The 22129-nt window shown below is 44.1% G+C and overlaps 1 protein-coding gene across 6 annotated transcripts in view; it reads left to right on the top strand.

Moving 5' to 3' along the window:
* The window catches only part of LMF1 (lipase maturation factor 1), a 343636-nt gene extending 322513 nt beyond the window's left edge, over window positions 1–21123 (top strand). For 4 of the 6 annotated variants that reach the window (XM_043523957.1, XM_037911089.2, XM_043523961.1 and 1 more), the window contains one exon: window positions 20918–21123. In XM_043523957.1, coding sequence (XP_043379892.1) covers window positions 20918–21092 — 175 coding nt within the window. In that variant the 3' untranslated portion in view covers window positions 21093–21123. Of the gene's footprint in view, window positions 1–4037; window positions 4063–6290; window positions 6373–20917 lie in introns of those variants that run through there. The other 2 variants (XM_043523958.1, XM_043523959.1) reach the window with 2 other exon arrangements.
* Window positions 21124–22129: the final 1006 nt, after the last annotated feature.

Genomic DNA, 22129 nt, shown 5'->3' with positions numbered 1-22129 from the left:
TGTTAAGCAATAAAAAAACACCATTTATTTAAATAGTTTGGATGTTTTCCATATTTTCAAATATACTGATTTCAATTACAACACAGAATACAAAGTGTACAGTGCTCACTTTACATTTATTTTTGATTACAAATATTTGCACTGTAAAAAACAAAAGAAATAGTATTTTTCAATTCACCTAATAGAAATACTTTAGTGCAATCTCTTTATCATGAAAGTTGGACTTACAAATTAAAAAATCTCACATTGGTACCTTCTTTGCATTTTGTCAAATCTGCAATGAAAGCATTCTTAAAATGAACAACATGTGCTGGGTCATCATCCGAGACTGCTAGAACATGAAATATACGGCAGAATGCAGGTAAAACAGAGCAGGGGACATACAATTCTCCCCCAAGGACTTCAGTCACAAATTTAATTAACGCATTATTTTTTTAACGAACGTCATCAGCATGGAAGCACGTCCTCTGGAATGGTGGCCGAAGCATGAAAGGGCATACAAATGTTTAGCATATCTGGCACGAAAATACCTTGCAATGCCGGCTACAAAAGTGTCAAGCAAACGCCTGTTCTCACTTTCTGGTGACACTGTAAACAATAAGCGGGCAGCATTATCTCCTGTAAATGTAAACAAACTTGTCTGCCTTAGCGATTGGCTGAACAAGAAGTAGGACTGAGTGGTCTTGTAGGCTCTGAAGTTTTACATTGTTTTGTTTTTGAGTGCAGTTATGTAAGAAAAAAATCTACATTTGTAAGTTGCGCTTTCATGACAAAGAGATCACATTACAGTACTTGTATGAGGTGAATTGAAAAATACTATTTCCTTTGTTTATCATTTTTACAGCGCAAATATTTATAATAAAAATAATATACACTTCCATTTCAATTACAACACAGAATACAACATATATGAAAAAGTAGAAAAACATCCAGAATATTTAATAAATTTCAATTGGTATTCTATTGTTTAACAGTGTGATTAAAACTGCGATTAAGCGCCATTAATTTTTCTTTAGTTAATCGTGTGAGTTAACTGCGATTGACAGCCCTAATATATATATCTTTATATGTAATCTTCCTCCTACACCAAAAGGTAAATCACCTGGAGTTGAGATTACCTGTGTGCAATTCCCACCAACATAAACCAGAGCTTCCTAATATCAGGGAGTCTTCTGTTTTCCTAAAATCCTTCAGACACCTTGCTCTGCTGATCTGATTCATCCAGATGATGCTTAGATACTGCATGGACAGGTGCTATAGAAGATTTTCAGGCAGATTGACCAAATTCAGATTTGATTTTACCAAACCATCTACTCGCCTAGCAGAACCCAGAACATAGATTCAACTTTAGTGTGCCCACATTACCCTCCAGCCATTACAATCCAAGACTTTACATGGAAGACGGTCATGGTTTGGAAATATACATTTATTCTCTTCAGAGACTCTGACCTTCCCTTCTCACTAGCAATGTGAAGCAAACCAAGAGACAGTGCCATACTGTTGAGAACAGGCTCCCACAATACATAGTGCATTAGTCTCTAAGGTGCCACAAGTACTCCTTTTCTTTTAGTGCATGGAGTATTACCCATAGCAGGAGACTCACAAACCTAACAGAGTTCCCGTAAATTCCAGTTTATTGTTCGAGGCGTATTATTGGGTAATATCACAGTTTGTTCAGTTACACAATCAATAGATCTGTTACACCAAAATAATTACATGTTGGATGTAATCCAAGGGGGTTCTTGGGGCACTTCTATTAATTCTTCCTGCAAAAGGCACACTGGGATATATCAGGGCGTCCCTTGCCGCTGAATGATACAACTTTAATAATGTTTACTGAGGGTTTCTCGGCTCTGATTAGCCCTGCCTTCATTAGCTTTACAAATGAGGAACAGATCACTTATGTCGCCTGCCCAACTAGTCTCCCTGGGCAGTATTAAAAGGAACGTGGAGTAGAATGTGAAGCCTGTTCTCTGGTGGAATTTGGTTACCCCGTCACTCCTTGGGTTTTTTTGTGAGCTTTCACTCTGATCTACTGTGTTCCTTAAGCGAAACATGACTGCACCACTGGACTCAGTATCTATTTGGGCAGCTTCTTATGCTAATTAATAGCACGGAGCACGTTGCCAACTCTCTGATAATGCAGGAGGGGTGAAACTCACCCTGGTGCGGAAGGCCCTCTCTCAGTTCTGTATTTCCTCTCTCTGGTATAGCAAAGGCACCCATTCTAGGCTCCTGGATCCTCAGCCATCACCTCTCTAGGACAGAGATCTGCGTGTCTCTCTCCTTCCTGAGTGGAGTTTTTCCAGGCTACACAGTTCCCTGCCCTACACTATACTATTGCCGGAAAGCCAGACTGCCTAACTAGGCCAGCGCCTCCGCATTGCTTACTCTTTGAAGGCTATGAACAGTGCATTGCCAGCAGTTACAAGTTACCACACCGCTTTTTCTAACACACATCTATTATTACGGTGAAAGCATTACAGAGAAAACCTATTACAAACAATAAAAGAACCTAACCGCATGCTAATAAGCTTACCAGAGATCACCCCACCCACCCCCAGCTCCAGTGGGGGCTGTGGCAGGAGTCAGTCCTTCAAACCCCACCAAGGGGGTTTTCTGTGGTTCCCAGTTGACAGCAGCCTCAGAATAAGCTTAGTAGATAAGCCTGGTTCTTTATATATCTTGGGCCTTTGTTCTCCAGCCTTCTGGACCAGGCAATCTGCAGACCGCGGTTCTCTCCTCAGGGCGTAGCTTCGAAAGGTTGGAGGTTTGCATACCTGGCGGAGGGCATTTGCATTCACCTCTCTCTAGATATTTCCCTGCAATTCCACTTTGCATGTCTTGTCCCCAAACACCATTCCTGTCTGCCACCTGATTGTGTTGTCTTGTGATCATCCAGGCCCCCAGTAATCCATAACCTTTGGACTCCAAAGATACTTACCGTTCATTCTGCAAGCGTTTTTCAAGGGGATTGCTGGAAAGTGCCCTACCCATCAAAGACACCCCACCACCATTGAGTCCCGTATCTGGGCTGCACAGGGGCACTGCAGCTAGCTGGCCTTGCGGGGATACCTCTGCAGAGGCCACGGGGAGAGGTTGCTGGGGGATGGGCCTGAATTCATGTTACTGCACAATTGTCAAGAATGAGCTGGGATAACAGCCACCAGAGGACTGAGCGGCCGCCCAGCTCACCAGGCCTGGTTTATGCAGGTGGATTTCCATCCCTGATGTCACCAGACTCCACTTGCGGAGAGTCTGAATGCTTGGGCTTTAACTGTGTGTACCTTTGGGTACGTCTACACTGGGATAAAAAACCCACAGCACCAAGCCTCAGAGCTGACTGAGAGGGGTCAGCTGACTCAAGCTTGCGGGGTTATAACATTGCAGTGTCAACGTTTGGAATCTTCCCTCCCCCACATGGCTTCAGAGCCCAGACTCCAGCAGGTGCCAGAACATCTACACTGCAATGTTAGAGCCCCAAGAGCCCAAATCCACTGACTTGTGCCAGCCGCAGCAGTGTCCCTGGTCTTTCTTTGCAGTGTAGACATATCCTTCAAGTTCTCCAGCATGGTTCCTTTTTTAAAAAGTCCTGAAGGTTGGCTGCCTCTGTGGGTTGCTAACAGAATCTGGAGCCCTTAGACACTGGCTTGAATCAGGCACCCCTGTTGGCAGCAAGCAAAAGTTGTCACCATCTGACAGCTGTGGGCAATAAACAGCTCTTGCAGTTGATTAAATAGCCAAAGTGTTTGATAATCCCAAAAGCTGTTTATTGCCAGGATACCCCCAGTGCCATAAACATTGTTCCTATTATACACCAAAAACTCCTCTAACAACAAGCAGTAACGACTTAAAAATCAAGGAGAAATACACGTTATTTCTTGCCTTGTTGCATGTTCATAGAAGACGAGCTACATGTTTACATCTTTCATGCACTTTTCAGCATTAAAACAAAAACATGTAACCGAGTGCAGGGTGAGTTTAGAAACAAGAGAATAACTGTGAGATGTGGCTGGGTTAATATTAATTTTTTACAGGCTGTGATCAGTCACTGTGTTCTGCAGAAGAAGAGAAAATAGAAGATTTATGTATTTTAAAAAAACAAACCATTATCAACGTTAGCAGCTCTCTTACTTGGTAAACTCTTCTGTGATGGTCAGTACATATTATATGTAAGGAGGCAGATGGTTTTGTATCACCAGTGGGTCCTGAATGTGATTTTATAACTGCTTTGATGCCATCTGTTGAATAGATGGTCCTCTATATCTTGTAGAACACCATCTTGATTCATCACTTTAGTGACACCAGTTTTATACCATCATAGTTTCCGTTTTCACTTTTCCTCCGTATAAACAGTTATTTGACTGTGTGCTTTTCTACTATACTCTGAGGGTCCCAATACACTTTTGGATGATGTAAAATAATAAATAATAATTTAAATTCTCATTTTGGTCCAAATCCAAGCCCATAATCTGGATCCAGCTTTGGGTTCAGATCCAAATTTGCAGCTTGAATCTCTCTTTAATGATCCAAAATAGAACACTGAAATTTGCCAATGTTTGGGTTTGGATCTGGATTTCCTGAAATTCAGGAGTGTTTGGATTTGTGATTTTGGTTCCTTCCATTTTGAGGATAAAAAGATTCATAGATGCTCTGGCCAGAAGGGACCATTATGGTCATCTAGTCTGACCTCCTGAATAACACAGGCCAGAGAACTGCCCCAAATAATTCCTAGAGCAGAGCTTTTAGAAAAACATCCAATCCAATCAAAAATGGTCAGTGATGGAGAATCCACCACGAGCCTTGGTAAATTGTTCCCATGGTTAATTACTCTCACCATTAAAAAATTTACATCTTATTTCCAGTCTGAATTTGTCTAGCTTCAACTTCTAGCCATTGGTTCGTGTTTATACCTTTCTCTGCTACATTGAAGAGCCCATTATTAAATATGTGTTCCCCATGTAGATACGTATAGTCTGTGATCAAGTCAGCACTTAACCTTCTCTTTCTTATGCTGCATGGATTGAGCTCCTTGAGTCTATCACTGTAAGAAATGCTGAGCACCCACCCACTGTCAGTCAGGCCTCTTTAAAGTATCTCAAATTGGGCACAAAACACTCAGGCACCGTAAATTACTAGCCACTTTTGAAAAAACACTAGTTAATTTCTTGGTTTTACACCAATTTTTTCCCCACAAAACCTTAATTTGAACATTGACATCAATAGTTGAAAATGAAAGATAATTTTTTGGGTCTCATAGGCTCCAATGGTCCCACAGTCAATGCATAGACTGAGGGCATCTACTAACCCAGGGATTCTCAAACTGGGGATCGGGACCCCTCAGGGGGTCACAAGGTTATTACATGGGGGGTCATGAGCTGTCAGCCTCCACCCCAAACCCCGCTTCACCTCCAGCATTTATAATGGTGTTAAATACATTAAAAAGTGTTTTTAATTTATTAGGGGGGTCGCACTCAGAGGCTTGCTATGTGAAAGGGGTCACTAGTACAAAACTTTGAGAACCACTGTACTAACGCATACGCTCCAGCCTACATCTGACTGCTACAAATCTTTAACACACCTTCTCTCCCCATCTTAAAGCTAATTATTCTGCCCACCAAGGTTCTGTTCCACTTCAGTAGCTGGGTGGAAAAATTCTAATTTTCCTACTATTTTCCCCCCATTCTAAAGGGAATTTTGAGACTTAATTATTTTCATTCCCTGCTAGACTAAATAATTAGGGGAAGGGACTGTTTTCCATAAGAACGTTAAGTTCCATACTCCATAGAGTTTATTCTGCTAATGGAAACTCTACACCTCGAATAGCCAAGGGACTTTCAAAATGAGTTAATGCCTTCAAAATGAAATTTCTGAGACCAAAGTTTGTAGGTTTCTTTACAACTCTGAAAATTATAGTATTTTTTCAAGTGTGATAAATGTAAAATGAGAAACAGGTGACTGATTAAAAATGAGTGCATTGTTGAATGCACAGGCTAATTGAGTGTGAAACTTTACTTCAAGCAAAATGATGTTATTGGAATGTAGATGTACAAAATATTATTGTTCGGTGGATAGTTCATAAAACATTCACCGTCTTAAATATAAATGGTAGGATTTCAGCTAAGAAATGAACACGCGTTTTAACATACCGTCATGGAAAGAGAACTACAACCAAAAATGGATTTTGCTTACAGAAAGAGCAAAAAATTGTTTTCATTTCTGACTGTAAATGTTCAGTGACTCTCGTGTGAAACTTTTCAGATGACAGCCCTTCTTTTTTCATTTCTTAGACCCACTTGCTTGGAAACCTGTGGATATTCATTTGAGTTTTATCCCATAGTGGTAAACTTTAGTTGATGAAGCCTCAACACACAATTTAAAAAACTAGACCCTGAAACCCAGTTTTATTCCGATAGGCAATATCTTTTAATCTGATATTATTTGACTAGAAGAGCATTAGAGGTTAGTATGATGTAGTAAGAAAAGGAGGACTTGTGGCACCTTAGAGACTAACAAATTTATTTGAGCATAAGCTTTCGTGAGCTACAGCTCACTTCATCGGCTGCATTCAGTGGAAAATACAGTGGGGAGATTTATATACACACAGAACATGAAACAATGGGTGTTATCATACACACTGTAACCAGAGTGATCACTTAAGGTGAGCTATTACCAGCAGGAGAGCGGGGGTGGGGAACAGGACTGGGGGAATGACACACCTTTTGTAGTGATAATCAAGGTAGGCCATTTCCAGCGGTTGACAATGGCCCACCTTGATTATCACTACAAAAGGTCCCGTCCCCCTCCCCCCGCCTCCGCCGCTCTCCTGCTGGTAATAGCTCACCTCAAGTGATCACTCTCGTTACAGTGTGTATGGTAACACCCATTGTTTCATGTTCTGTGTGTATATAAATCTCCTCACTGTATTTTCCACTGAATGCATCCGATGAAGTGAGCTGTAGCTCATGAAAGCTTATGCTCAAATAAATTGGTTAGTCTCTAAGGTGCCACAAGTCCTCCTTTTCTTTTTTTCGGATACAGACTAACACGGCTGCTACTCTGAAACCTAGTATTTTGTAGTGTTCATGTTCCATCTGTTTTATTTCCTATGTCTTTAGTAGCCTCAGGACTTAATGTATATGGACCAGATCCTCAGTGGGCAAAAATCAGGATAGCTCCATTTAAGACATATCTTGTGTGTTAGCTAACATTGTATCTAACATGAGGGAAGATCTTAGGCAGTGTCTACACGGCACGCCAGTGTTTGCGGCATGTAGGCTTTGTGTAGCTACACCCTGCAGTGAAAAGCAAGCTGTGTCGCACGTCCATGAACGGCACTGGTGCTGCCCGAGCCTTTCACTGCAGTGGGGAAGAGCTCCAGCAACGGGGATCTGGCAAACCCTTTTTAGCCGCTGCCTCCCTTCCTGCGAGAGCCTTTCTGTGTTGCCGAAGTCTTTCCTGCAGGAGGGAAATGTTCCAGTAGCCAGGAAGCAGCGGGACACGACGTGGCGAAAAACAGCAGCGTAGACGGAGAAACAGAGCTTGAATGAGTAGAGAGCCATGTTGGGTATGTATTTGGGTACATACCCCCAGGCATAGGCATGTCTACTCGCCTAGGTTGTGCCTCACCATCTAGATGGCTGTTTATACCCATGCTAGAGGGGCTACACATGTGTGTACTCTATGTGCCGCTGAGAGAAGCACGCAGTGTAGATGTACCCTTAGTGAGGATGGAGTAGTTTGTCGTTTTCACATGAGTTCAGAGGTTGAGGTAAAGACTATGGGAGATCTTGAGATATTCCTTGACCTGCTAACTCTTATGAAAATCATAAACTGCTTTGTCTTCACTAGGAATTTACCTTGTGTTAGTTACCAAGTATTAGCTAACACAAGATAAGAATACACTTTTTTTTTTCTCCAAGTGAAGATCAGGCCTTAGAGTCAATAGCTCTTAGGTTCTGGCCATTAGTTGGGTCAAAGGCATATAGAGGGGAAATAAGCAGAAACATTATATAGATACTATTTCATGGGTTCGTTCACACAGTACATTTGTAGCGTATGTGAAAATGAAGTGGCTACTGGAAAACTCTGAAGCAAGTGGCTGAAAAATGTGAAAACAACGAGAAGTCCTTGTGGCACATTAGAGAGTAGCAAATTTATTTGGACGTAAGCTTTCGTGGGCTAGAACCCCCTTCATCAGATGCATGGAGTGGAAAATACAGTAGGCAGGTATAAATATACAGCAGATGAAAAGATGGGAGTTGCCACACTGTGTCTGACTAATTGGGGGGGGGGTCAGTGCTAACGAGGCCAATTCAGTTAGGATGGATGTGGCCCATTCCCAACAGCTAACAAGAAGGGGTGAATATCAACAGAGGGAAAATTACTTTTTGTCGTGTTAACGAGTCCAGGAGGCATGGCTGCTACCTAACTAAATTAATCAAAGCCAATAATTTCAGATGACAGGAGTTTGTACCTTTTGGGAAAAGATGGAGTGAGAGGATGCAGGCCCATGATTTAATTGCTCAAAGAAATTGATTGTGTTTCTTGCTTATTTTCACAATGTCGCTCTAATTGTTGAGGTTTTTGAGGAGCCCTTCACTGGGATTGTTGGGAAGGTGACAAAGATGTCATCAGCTTCTCTCTAATAGAAATAAGAGAGAGATTAGAGGTGTGTTACGGAGTCATCCCATCACCCCGTGGATTGGGGGAGCACAGCAAATATAACGCCAGTTCCCTGTGATAGGAGTGGGCGGGGAAGAATGCAAGTGTATAATGGAGTTCTTCTCAAGTAAAGAGGAGGAATTGTGCAGGTATTTCGTGGGGCTCTCCCTGTCAGACTGAAGGAACATCTGACATACTCTGGACTAGGGAAGGACCTTGCCAACGTATCACAAGGTTCACGCAGAGTTTTGCTGTGTCTCCCGTGATAATTCTTCCGTTTTACATTTACTTGATTTATACTGTGATTTGGAAAACCATGGTCATTATAAAATCTCTGGGTGCATGTGAGATACACACAACATTAACGCTGAGTGTACGGATGGAAGTCTGTCCGAATAAACTCAAACCACAGCTTCCCCCGCCTCTAGGAGAGCTTGTCAAAAACATTTCAACGTAGTTTTTCATCGAAAAATGCCATTTGGTCAAAAGCAAAGTGTTTTGTGAGACTGTCAATTTCAACTAAATTTTCAACCAAAAAATCAAAACGAATCATTTTGACTTTCTTGTTTCATATTGAGAAGGTTAAATGTTTCATTTCAACTTCCTTATTTCAATTCATTTTGTTTTGACTTTTCAGTTATGTTAAAATATTAATATAAAGACCCAGTTAAATCTATAAACTATGTTTAATTTATATCATGTAATGTTTCAACATTATTAAATGAAACATTTTGACATTATCCAAACAAAATGATTCGATATTTCCAAATCGAAGAGGCTTTTTTTAAGTTTTGTATCAGCTTTCCAGGAACAAAAACAAAATTTGCAATGTCTGAATTTCCAGCAGGATGAAAAATTCTGGTTTCCAACCATCTCCAATAAATACCCAGTGCTTCAGAGGAAGTAGGAAAACTCTCAAAGGTGCATCCAGCCAGTGCAAAACTGTACTCGTCCTTTTTGGCCATTGCTGGTAATCATCTCAGTAGTGGGATGGAGGTTTGCTTCCCTTTGTATCTATGTTCTGCCTGCATAGCTGCATGTCTTCTTTATGCTCAAGCTGTCATCTGCTCAAAGCCTTTCTGCCTTTGTCACCTGCTCTCACAGTAACTCTTGTGCATCCCATTTGAATTAAGCAAGAACATGAGAAAGGAGAGCAGACCCCTTGTCACCATTGGTTTCTGTGAGTTAGTTGGCGGCATACATTTGGGGTGACCAGATAGCAAGTGTGAAAAATCAGGACACTTTTATTTGGGGGAGGGGGGGCATAGTTGCCTATATAAGATAAAGCCCCTAATATTGGGGCAGTCCCAATAATATCATGGCATATGGTCACCCTACATGTATTCAACACCTACCCTCCTGAGAGTCACAAACATTCTAGGTTGAATAATGTCTCTTCTTTCAGAACCTCAGATAAACTAGGGCCTAGGTCCTGCACTGGATCCATGTGGACAGACACCTGCACCCATCCTGAGTCCCGCTGACACTGGAAATGCTCTAGTTCAGTCGCAAATAGATGAAGGTGGTGGAGTCGCTGGCTGGAATTCTGTGTCCTGTGTTATACAGGAGGTCAGAATACACAGTCCTAAATGGGTCCCTTTGTGGCTTTATAATCTGCGAATCCCTGCCTTTGGCAGAGCTGTGCATGGTGCAGGAGACTGCCCACATGCATCCAGTAGCTATGCTTAATGTTCCCAAATTTTTGAGAGCCGAGACCCGTTTTGGAAAAGTGAAACCAATCATGCCCTTCTTCAGTCTTGACACAAGGTCCATTGGCCAGTATTCTGCAACCCTCCAGCTAGTTGATCATCTGCCTCCCCAGCCCCAAGAGTGCGCCCTTTACCTTGGAAAACACTAGCTTAATGGCTGCATCTCATATATGTTCTTCTTGGAGGAGGAAGTATGGTCTATTGGTTAGGGTACTAGCCTGGGACTTGAGAGAACTGGGTTCCATTCCTTGCTCCCTTCCTGTGTGACCATGGGCAGGTCCCTTAGTCTCTCAGAGCCTCAGTTTCCCCATCTGTACGATGGGGATAATGGCACTGTCCTGCCTCCCACCAGCTTTGTGAGGATAAATACATTAAAGGCTCTGAAGCGCTCAGACACTGTAGTAACAGCAGCCACAGAAGTACTTTAGATAAAAAGGAGGCAGTGGAAGAAGGAAAATAACCTATAAAACTGCCATTATTTTCTAAATGGCTTTCGATCCAAGATTAATTTATTATCTCTCTTGCTAACAGGCCTAGAATAAGCAAGAAAACCTATGATGGAGGCTCTGCTGATTTGATGAATTTATACTTTCCAGCACGGCATACTCCCTGATTTACAGCTGAGTAGGAAACCTTGAGATAAAAAAACTAAATGAAAAGAAGACTCGTGTTTTGGTTTCTTTTCTCCACCCCCGTGTGCCCTGTCAGGCCATTAATTCCATCAGAAAACACCGTTTCTGTTTTTTTCCCTCCAAAAACTCTCAGCTGTTACAGGGAGACAGCTGCACCCTCTGGAACTAATTACAGCTGTCTGGGAGATTTAGGCCTCGATCGGTAACAACTTGAATATTGCTGCTAATTTTTAACACATACAGTTGGAAGATGTCATAATAGGCTGATATATGATAGAATCTTAAAAGTGCTACGGCACAGCTGCTACTGGGCATCTGGTAGGATGAGTTGTAGAATATTGATTTAAGAAATAATGCTTATTATTTTTAGCCTTTCCCCCTCCCTCCAAGGCCACATGATTTCATGGACTGAGGGTGGGCAGGGATGATAGAGTGTGTGTGCTGGAGCACGGGTTAGGCATGTGTCATTGTACTGTCCCAGAAAGTAGTTTGGTTTCCAGTGGGTTCCTGTTTGGGTGGCTATGTTGAGCCTCTCATTTCAGTAGTCATTACTGAGATACTGAATGGTCTTCTGCCATGCGGCTGTTTGGATTTTTACTTCTGGATGCTGTTACAGAAAGAATCTGACAGCGGTAGTCTGTTAGTCCATGTTCTACATTTTATGAACTGTTGTTGTCACTGGGATAAAATAACATAGAGAGTTTTCCATCTCCCAAAGACCATGTCATACTCATCTTAGCTGGCTCTAACCTGTTGCTTGCCGTTCATCTCATTATTTTGTCTTAGTGGTTTGATAAATTGCGGTTCTTTTGGGGGATCTCTTAAAGGATATTACCTTTGCACAACTGGATCAGATTGTTAGTCCGTGCACTCTGGTTTCCCACCTTTTGGCAGTAGTTAATACCTGATGCTTCAGAGAGAGGCAAAAGTAACCCAGAACCATTATTCACTTGGTAAATCATGGAAGGCTATATTTGTAAGAAGAATTTCCTTCTTGACTCCTGCAACTCTCAGCCCTGAAGCATGAGAGGTGATCAGTCTTTCCTTAATGTGTATAATCACCAAAGTCGTTAGTCCCTTTTTAAAGTAAGAGAAAGTACTGTATTCAGTTATCGTGACCTTAATAGGGATTTTCTCCTTTCCCTGGAACAGTGAGAAAGGCTCATCCTTGCAGTCAATTTCTTGTGGTTAGAAGAGGGCTTTGGGCGTTTCTAACCATCAGAGGCGTAAAGTTCTGGAACAGCCTTCCCAGGGGGCAAAAAACCTAACAGCTTCACAACTGAGCTTGATAAGTTTATGGAGGGGACAGTATGATGAGACTGCGTACAATGGCATGTGGCCCATCTGCGACTGCAAGTAGCAAATATCCCCAGTGGTTGGAGATGGGACATTAGAGAGGCTTTGAGTTACTACAGAATTCTTTCCTGGGTGTCCAGCTGGGGGTCTTGCTGACATGCTCAGGGTCCAACTGGTCACCATATTTGATGTCAGGAAGGATTTCCCCCCAGGTCAGATTGGTAAAGACTCTGGGGTTTTTTCGCCTTCCTCTGTAGCATGGGGCACAGGTCACTTGCAGTTTTAAACTAGTGTAAATGGTGAATTCTCTGTAACTTGAAGTCTTTAAATCAAGATTTGAGGACATCAGTAACTCAGGCAGAAGTTAGGGGTTTATTACAAGAGTGGGTGAGGTTCTGTGGCCTGCGATGTGCGGAAGTCAGATTAGCTGATCGGGATGGTCCCTTCTGGCCTATAAGCCTTTTGATGGATCACTGTCCCAGCTGTCATCTTTTATGTTTCTAACCTTACTAAGAAATGCATCCTTTTCCCTTGTGTTTCAAATATGGCATGTTCACAGATATTCTCTGAGGGCGAAGCGGATTAATAGACAAGGGTAGCATATTGATCTTGCACTCCCATATTTTTATGTTCCTTTTAAAAGCAGTAAGTGTGACCTGAAAAATCATTAATCAGAAAGCGCAGAAAGTGCCAGAAAGGCCAAGGATCTGGCAGGTGTAGAAGCCTGTGTATAGACTGAAGGGGCCATTCCTCCACCCAACCACAAAGAGTCCTGTGCCAAGCTTCTTCTGTCCAACTTCTTCCCGCTGCCAGGTCCTAGCACAGGACAACACTGAGGAGGCAGGTGGCACCACCTCTAGGTCTAGGACATGAAGACAAATTCCCCCAGTTGATTGACAGGCAGCCGGGAGGAGCTTTAAAGGGGGTCAGGTGGCTAACAAAGGAAGTCACAGCTGGTAACTCTGAAATGAATTGCAAAGCTCTCAAAGTACCTGGCTGATATCCATGACAGATGGTTATTTATCTAGTTGAACTTAGAGCTGCCATCAGCTGCATCCTTGAAGCTAGCAAGTTCCTTGAACACAGATTATTGGTTCCACAGAATCCACAAGCTCTACTGGTTTTACAAGGAGAATTTTAAGTTCCTAGGATCCTAGGTGTGTTCTGGCCTTGCGAGCAAAGCCAGTCATTTGTGTGAACCGAAATTATTGGTCTCAGAATTTGCAGTCTCTCCTGGGTGTCTCTCCTAAGACTCCTAAGTTCCAGGAACATTCGCTGTTTTTCTAATGGAACCTTAAAAGCCCACTGGTTTGTATGAGTCTGATGCGTGAGAACTCTGGCAAAAAGAGCGATGGTCCTTGATGGTTTCAGTATCTGCAGGCACCGTGCATGTGTGAAACTTGGTTGAGTTACGAGCTCTGCAGGTCTGCATTTGAAGCTTGCAAACTCTGTGAGCCCTAATATGGTGGACTTGGGGGTATTAATTCCTTTGCCATGTTACTAGAAGAACGTGTTCACTTTCTGAACCCCACAATGAATGAGTAATTCACAACAATGATTGTTCATCCTGCCAGAGGAGCTGGCAAATTCTGTAAATTCTGAACGAGGCAACCAGCTAGATAACAAATCCAGCACCTTTCTGGAGTAGAACATAACCACTGTGAGCCCTGAAACAAAGGATTCACAGTGCCTATGAAGTCCAGCAGCTTTTAGATCTGTGAGTCTGGAAGAGAAAGATTCACAGGTGTTACAATTCCTGCTGTGTTGTCTCCACAGCATCTAAATTCCATGGCAGTGAAACTAATGATTCTGGAGGTCCTACAGTTTACTACTGCTTTAGCAGAAGAGCTCGTAAACTCCACAAAGGAAGAACTCAGAGATGATTATACTTTACATTACGGGGTATTTCCTCTGAAGTTTGTAGATCCTCAGGCATAGGCAGGCTACTGCAGCTCTGACGTTCTAGCTGTGTAAGGGCCATAGAGGGTCCTTAGTGATCAGAATAATGCTTCCAGCTTGCTGACCTTGTAGACTCGAGACAGTGTCAACTCTGTAATGCACACAGTTTGGGTCAAGGAATTTAGTAGCTTTGCAGACACAGCCAGGAGAACTTTCAAGCTCTGTAAAGTGAATAGCTTTGGTTTAAAGAGATTACAGACTCCAAAGTCACAGCCTGCAGAGTTTGTAAACTCTGTAAACCAGCTTGTCTGTTTTGAGAAAGGAGGGAAACTTTGCTGAGACACCTGGCTTAATTTCTGTGATCCATAAACCAGCATCATCAATCCTCCTCAGTAAAGAATTGTTTGGTGCACCTGGACTCATTATGGAAACATGTATAAAACAAATGTGAAGTTTTAAAGAGATACGTTAGCCACCCTCACAAAAAATAATGACTTTATGAAAAGTGACAAATCACCATTTTTTTGGCTTGTCCAATTGTTCGCATCATCCCTGGAGGGAAAAAAAATCTCCTTTGCCCTAATAGTAAGCAAAAATTTCAATCAGAAATGTTTTTTGTTTGGTTTTGGGGGGGGTTATTACATTGGTAGGAGGTTTATCATGCTTCATGCCTACCAACCTAAACACTGCATTCACTACAATGGCTCCATGATAAAACTACATCTTCACCCATCATGGAACTCCCCTATGGAAAATAAAACAATGGCCAGGTTTCCATTTGTTAACCAATGGCTTGGAATTTATCCACCAAGATACCATATCGGAGGGATCTGTGTGGTTTTCTTCCTCCCATTTTAGTGACCATTGACAAATGATTATCAATGAGACCAAACTATTGCCCGTTGTCTATCTCTATCCCTGGAGTGTTTTGAAGGCACTCTCGGCCATATCCCATACCGCTATGGTATATCTATGCTAGATGGCAACATATCCTCTAGACTGGACAGAACCAGATCTGATCATGGTCCACTCATTCATTTTTAAATTCATCCCCCATGAAGGCAGGTGGTGATCTGTACCTCAGAACTGAGCACAGGTCAGAGGAGAGGAGCAGTGCAGAAACCACGTGTTCATCATCTGGGAAGGGAGGGGCCCTGGTTATCTTTCTTGGGGCACTCAGGATGGTACTGACTGGCTTCAGAAGAACCAGCTCACTTCTGCCAGAGTGAGAATTGCCATAACCTGGTCACTTGGAAGGAGAGGGGAGGTAGAGAGGAGGGAATGAGGAGGAGCAGTGCAGATTGAGCCCATCCCAAGGAGAGAAAAAAGGACAAGTTGGGATTTCCAAAGCTGCCTAAGGGAGTTAGGCATTCAAATCCCTAGGTGCCTTTCAGAGATCTCAGCCAGAAGGCATCTGGGGTGGAATTTTCAAAAGCCTCTCCGTGACTTAGGAGTCCAACTCCTGTTGAGAGTTAGTGAGAACTGTGCTCCTAAATCACTTAGCCGCTTTGAAAAATCCCACTCACGTTGCCTGAGCCCAGATTAAGGTAGAGCTTTGGGGGAAAGGAGTGGGCTTGGCTGGGTTTTTTTGTTGGTTTTGGAGGGGTTTTGCAGAGTTATTTAGACTCTCCATTTAAGAGCTTGAAATGTATTCAGATGCAAGCTTTCTGCCACAAAAATGCAGCTTTAATTGTGTGCGGTTGCCTGAATGCTCACACGGTTCTAGTTTTACAGGCCGATCCCTTTGATAGCAAACATTTTAATAGACAGACGACATATGGGAAAGATCACGCCACATCAGATGATAGAGATTATTTAAACGGGGCAGGCAAGCCTATTTGGAAGGGACGGGGAAGTTTTCATTCCAAAGGGCTCGCCCAACAGCCAGCATGACTAGGGGAAGGATGGCTTTGTGGTTAAAGCAATGAACGAGGGGACCCGGGAGCCCTCTCTGCCACAGGCTTCCTGTGTAACCTTGGCCAAGTCACTCAATCTCTCTGTGACTCAGCTCCCCATGTGTAAAAGAGGGATTATCATGCTTTCCTGTTACACGGGGATTTTGCAAAGATTGGTGTTTGTGGCATACTACCTTGTATTTTTTATTTATATTACAGTGGTGCCTAGAGACCCCATTCGAGGTCGAGACCTCACTGTGCTAGATTCGGTGCAGACACAGTGTGTGGAATAGCCCCTCTCCCTAAAAGTTACCATCTGAAGTGCCAAGACAAAGGGTGGGCGGGGAAAAGAGGTTCAGAGAGGGGAGGTAACTTGCCCACGCTCACCCAGCCGGTCACTGACAGAGCCAGGACTCAACTCACACCTCTCCAGTGTCCTATCCACTAGACCACGCTGTCTCCTGCATTGCGACGGTGACACAAGCCCCTTGCTCCCTGCAGTCCATCCCAGTGCTTGTGGGGTACATTCTTCTAGGCTGATGTTTTTTTCCAGCTCCATTTTGGAGATCTGATCTGCTGGTATCTGCTGCAGCTTCCCTGAGAGACGAGTGGTCAGTGACGGGGCCAGCTGGGTTGATGGCGGCTGGAAACACAGCACAGAGGCACTGCCCTGGGTGGCCAGTAGCAAACAATTAAGGCTATTCTGGAAGATGGATACATTTCGGAATCAAAAAAGCAATCAAACAGCACAGCTTCTACATCTATAAGTATCTCAGACAGGAGCCTGCAGGCTACCTGGGCCCATGTAAACTTCGATGGTTAGTAATGGTCTAATTATTAACAGGAAATTTTCTGCTCCTGCGAAGTAAACACTTTGGGAGTAACACTTCAGCCCCCAGTTGACTTTTACCAGCCTTAAAAAAAAAAAAGAAAACCAACCAAACCCTCCTGAATATAATGAAAACAGCAGCTGCGGGTTAGCATTTAGTGATGCAACCCCGGTTTCTGTGCGAAGACAGTAGACGCGGCCCCATCTGCGGCACTGAGCTTGAGGAGTGGTGAATATTTTACCTATTAAAAGCAATGACCCAGGAGCCTCCCACTGAAGTGTGCAGGGCCAGGGCCCCCGGCGGGGCCATGCACAGCTCAAACCCACTAAGGTCCCTGCAAGGCACACCATCCATGATAGCGCAGCCTGGTTCGGAGTGACTGGACTTGAGGTTCGCTGGGACTGCGGGGTGTGGAAAGGCTTCCTCCTCTGAGCTGCTAGCCGGCAACCATGATAGGACTGTGGGCATTATCATATAAACCCAGTGGAGATAAACACCACAGGAAGTTCCGCCTCAGATAGCCAGACTGACAGCTTCCCTTGGGCCCCTGGTTGGTCCAAGCACCCTATTTAAGCCCAGGAGTTCCCGGAAGTGTCTGTGCCACCAGGTGGACTCCCCTGGCAGTTGTCGTGATGGACCTGCTGCTTCTCAGCTCACTCTTGGACTCCTGACCTTTGGTTCTGACTGCCCCTGCTTTGACCGCTAAGCCTGACTGCTCAAGCCCCCATCGTGACACTGGATGGGTGACCTCCTAAAGGGCCAGCATTGGGGGATTTGAGGAAGAGGGAGGGAGTGGTGTGGGCCACTTCAGAGGATTCCATTTTAGATAAGACCCTAGCGTCCAACTTCCCAAGCATCCAACTTCAGCAAAGGCTGTTGCTCTGCAGTCCTACAGGGTCTATTTTGCATTCTTTAAAAGGAACCTCTTTGATACGTAAGGCCTTGTAAACACTTAAGTGACCGGAGCCTTGAAGGGCTGCATCCTACTCTTTGGTGTGCAGAGATGTGGGGGACTGGAGGCTCTTTCTGCAGTGAGAGGAGGCATGTTCTGAGGTGTATCTAGGCCCTGAACAGACCGGGAGACACCTCCCCAGCGTGAAGAGCTCACAATCTAAAGTCTGCACTGCAGTCGGGAGCTGTAACTGCCGCACGCGTCCAAGTACCTGAGCTAGCTTTGATCTAGCTTGCTCCAGTAACAATAGCAGTGAAGCTCACCCAGGACCCCGGGTACAAACCTGAGCGGCCGCCATCCATGCTGCTATTACTTGAGCTAGCTTGGGGACGTCTCCACGGGCTGCAGTCACGCCTCCTGATGACCGGGTAGACATACCCTACATGAAGAAGTGGCAAGTGAATGTAGAAAACCCATGAAGGGAGTGAGGAAGGGAGGAGGAGGTTCAGCACTGATAGGGACGCAGGGTTGCATGGACTCACTATGTGCAATGTGGCAGATTTGGGGCCAGACTCTCCAGGCCGCTAAGCCACTTTGCGCCATGTGAGCAGTGCAAAGCAGCCTCAAACTGGCCAGAGGTGGCCAACGAAGAATTCACCCAGTACTTGGGAGCTCTCTGCCAATGGATCATGGCGAGTGCAGCTCTGCTGTGTCCTCTTCCAGCCACCTGCCTCCCAGTGTAAGCGGAAGGAGGAGACATGACATAGGTGGGGCGGTGAAGGAAGGTGGTGTGGTGGAGCTCCGTTCCACCTGATCTTACCCTGGCATAAGAACCTTGGGTCAGTGGCTTAAGTTAGAGCTGCCCCTGGGTTGCTCTAACATGCAATGGGCTTGGCCCTCCCTGAATCAGGGAGTTGCCACCAGCTCCTTATGCTGCCCCACACAGCCTCATACATGCACACAAACATACGTGCTCGCTCGCTCTCAAATGGGGCAGAGATTCAAGGTCTTTGTGTTTTGTCCTTTTTTTTTTTTTTTAAGGTAGAAAAATTAACAAGAGGCACCGATATTGGCAAACCATGGTGGCCAGCTGCAGAGATAGGTATTGATACCTACAAGTTGCTGTTATTTTTTTTAATAGGAGCATTTATTTATTGCCCATTGCCTCGCACCTGGGCACCAATCAAGGCTTAAGCTAAGACATTCAAGCACACCCTTTCTCTGAAATTAAGCTAGGTTCCTTCTCAGTCTTTTGCTGCAAACTGAGTTTGAGCGCCTTGGATCTAGAGTGAACACACCACAGTGAAAACTCAATGGCAAATATATAGCAGCCTTCTTGATTGTTTTAGCAGTAGGAACTGCCTTTATAGCAGCCCAAGACCCAGTGATAGGAACAGGCAGCTGCCCTGCTCAGTAGCAAGGTTTGTATTTTAGTAGTGAAGCAAAGCAGTTTTAAATGAGCATTGACATGACTTTGACGTTTTTTATTGCCAGTTATTTTATGAACTTATCCAGCAAATACTGTCATGCACTCTGCAAATAGGGACCTCCACTCCCAAGGGCTGTGGGGTTGTTCTCTCTTGTCAGCATGCCCTATATCAATGGGTGGGAGAAAGGGGTTTTTATAAACCAAAACTCTAGAACCAAATGCCCTGTGCAGCCTCCAAATGTGTTTCGCTTGATTGATGAATGCTTCTTTCCGCACTTCTAAAAAAATCTACTTTTCCATCCACTGCCAGGGCGGTCAGAAAGTAGATGCACTCTTAGCCTCTCTAAGAAGCAGTGGAGCAAAAGGAACAGGAGTTGTGGGGTTAGGGTGAAGGGATGCATGGGGGCTGTCGTCATGAGACGTTTTCATTGGGGAGAATGACTTCGAGGATCAACTGAAAGTTCCTTGGGTTTCAGAGTAGCAGCCGTGTTAGTCTGTATTTGCAAAAAGAAAAGGAGGACTTGTGGCACCTTAGAGACTAACAAATTTATTTGAGCATCAGCTTTCGTGAGCTACAGCTCACTGCATCGGATGCATTCAGTGGAAAACCACGGAATGCATCCGATGCAGTGAGCTGTAGCTCACGAAAGCTTATGCTCAAATAAATTTGTTAGTCTCTAAGGTGCATCCGATGAAGTGAGCTGTAGCTCACGAAAGCTTATGCTCAAATAAATTTGTTAGTCTCTAAGGTGCCACAAGTCCTCCTTTTCTTTTTGTGAAAGTTCCTTGTTTTCATCGCAAACTGTTTTCTTGAGGAGGAAAAAGAATCCGTGTTTTGTAGCATGACTCCAAGGGTACGTGTCCGCCCAGGTCGAGCTAGGTTGCTAGAAAGAAGAGTAGCCGTGGCGGTGGGACGGGCCAGCTGCCCAACTATGTACCTAGAGTTTTAGACGGGGTTATACTCGAGGCGGCTAGCCTGTCCTGCTGCTCACACTGCCCCGCTACACGTCTATTTTTATCACACTCGCTCGGTCAGAGCGAGCACTGGTGTGTCCACCTGCACTGGAAATCCCAGCTCCAGCTCTAGCTCCAGTCTAGGCCTACTCTGTGGCAGATGTTCTGCAGCTCAGGTCCACTGAGCACTGGCTGGTTTGAAAGTGGTGGCTCCTCCTCCTAACTTGCACTGAAAGGAGCTAAAAATATATTGCTACTTTCCTAACATTGCTTTACCATGTAAGCAACTTCTGCAGTTGCCGCGTGGATCGTCTGTGGTTGTGCGTAGAAGTGAAGGTGCTGTGAGTGATCGTGAACAGGAAAGGAAGAGGAGATAGGGCGAGGGCAAATAGAAGGGAAGGTAGGAGCCCAGCAACATGAGTTGGACAGGAAGTGTCCTCAGGACAATCTCTGTAGTTAGCTGTGATCCACACTGTGAAGGCTTTTGAGAACCCTTGCTCTGGGGGATTATGAATGGGACCTGGGGCCTTTCTCCTCATCACTGCCTAGGTTGGATCCAAAGCCATTGCTTCCTGATGGATGTTGGTGGGGCTTGGGCCAGTTCCTAGAAGACAAGTGTCCGCATTGCAAACATCACTGTATCAGTGTTACCACCATGTATCTATATTTGTCTCGAACCTCCTTCTAACTGCACTGTGTGCTTTATTTTATTCAAAGGTGGATCAGAGGAGAGCACTTCAAGTACAAATTTAGCCAACCTGGAGGCAAACATGCCAGCGAAGGGAAATGGTGGATTCGAAAGAGAATTGGGCCGTACTTTCCACCTGTCAATCTCCAGGGGCTGAAGAAGTTTTACGAAGCGAGGGACTGGCTGTACCCAAAGCAGAATTGACAAGGGGAGAGTAATAAACATTGACCAAGAACAACCAGTTTCCTTAGAGTTTATAATTCTCCCTTCCAGTGTTTTTTTTTAAAATGTGTCTTTTTAATACTCATTTTATAGTAAAGTCATCAAGCCAGGGTGTCTGTCTCCCATGTCTGTCTGTCTGTCTGTGCCTATCTTTCTCTTTCTGTCTGCCCAGCCTTCCTTCTGTCTCTCTTCCTATCTACACATCTACCTGTCTAATTATCTGACCTGTTTTATCTAGCTGATCTGTTGGAAGTAATCCAACCAAACTGCCTGCTCGAAAGCTAAACCAGATTTTGAACAAATATAGATTTGGAGGGATAATGGCAGTTTCAGATTGGCAACAGACATCTGAGAAGTTCTGTATAATGGGGCGTGCAATTCTGATGAAGGTGGAATGTGGGTTTATCTAAAATCAAGGCAGGTGAAACACACACCAAGATGACACAATTTTAAAATTTCTGAAATATTATCTGAAGACAAAATTCCAGCCCCTTTTTCACATCTCTCTACTTTGCAAAGTGTCAGGGCCAAATGCTTCGCTGTTATATTGGTTTAAATCCTGATTGCTACCTGGGTAACTGAGGACAGAATTAAACCGTAAGACTATGTAACATATGTATTCGAAAGATTTGAGTATAGAGGCAGTAAGTGATACCAAGTGAGGTGTAATTCCAGTTTCAGTTGACGGTTTTGGTATTCTCTCATATACCAATCACAATGAACTTATATGCAATATTTCCAGAGGCTTTCCTCTGACGCACTATTGTTCTAAATAATCCAACTTCCCTGCCTGCAGTGAGCTCTCTTAGCTAACAGTCAGCTTGCCCGCAACTTAACATGGAACACATCCCACATTCTTGTTGGCTTGGGCATAGGTTTAGAAAGATGGAAGCTTTTAAATCCTGAGAAGACTTAATTGTTTTCCTTCAAAAGGGGCTTATGCTGACTCTTAACTTCCTAGTGGAGGACTCCAGACATTTTGCTGCAATGTTGACTACAAGGGGAACTGTAATATTTCC

The sequence above is a fragment of the Chelonia mydas genome, chromosome 10 (assembly GCF_015237465.2).
Source record: "Chelonia mydas isolate rCheMyd1 chromosome 10, rCheMyd1.pri.v2, whole genome shotgun sequence".
NCBI classification, from domain to species: domain Eukaryota; kingdom Metazoa; phylum Chordata; order Testudines; family Cheloniidae; genus Chelonia; species Chelonia mydas.
This window is presented reverse-complemented; position numbering and strand designations above follow the sequence as displayed.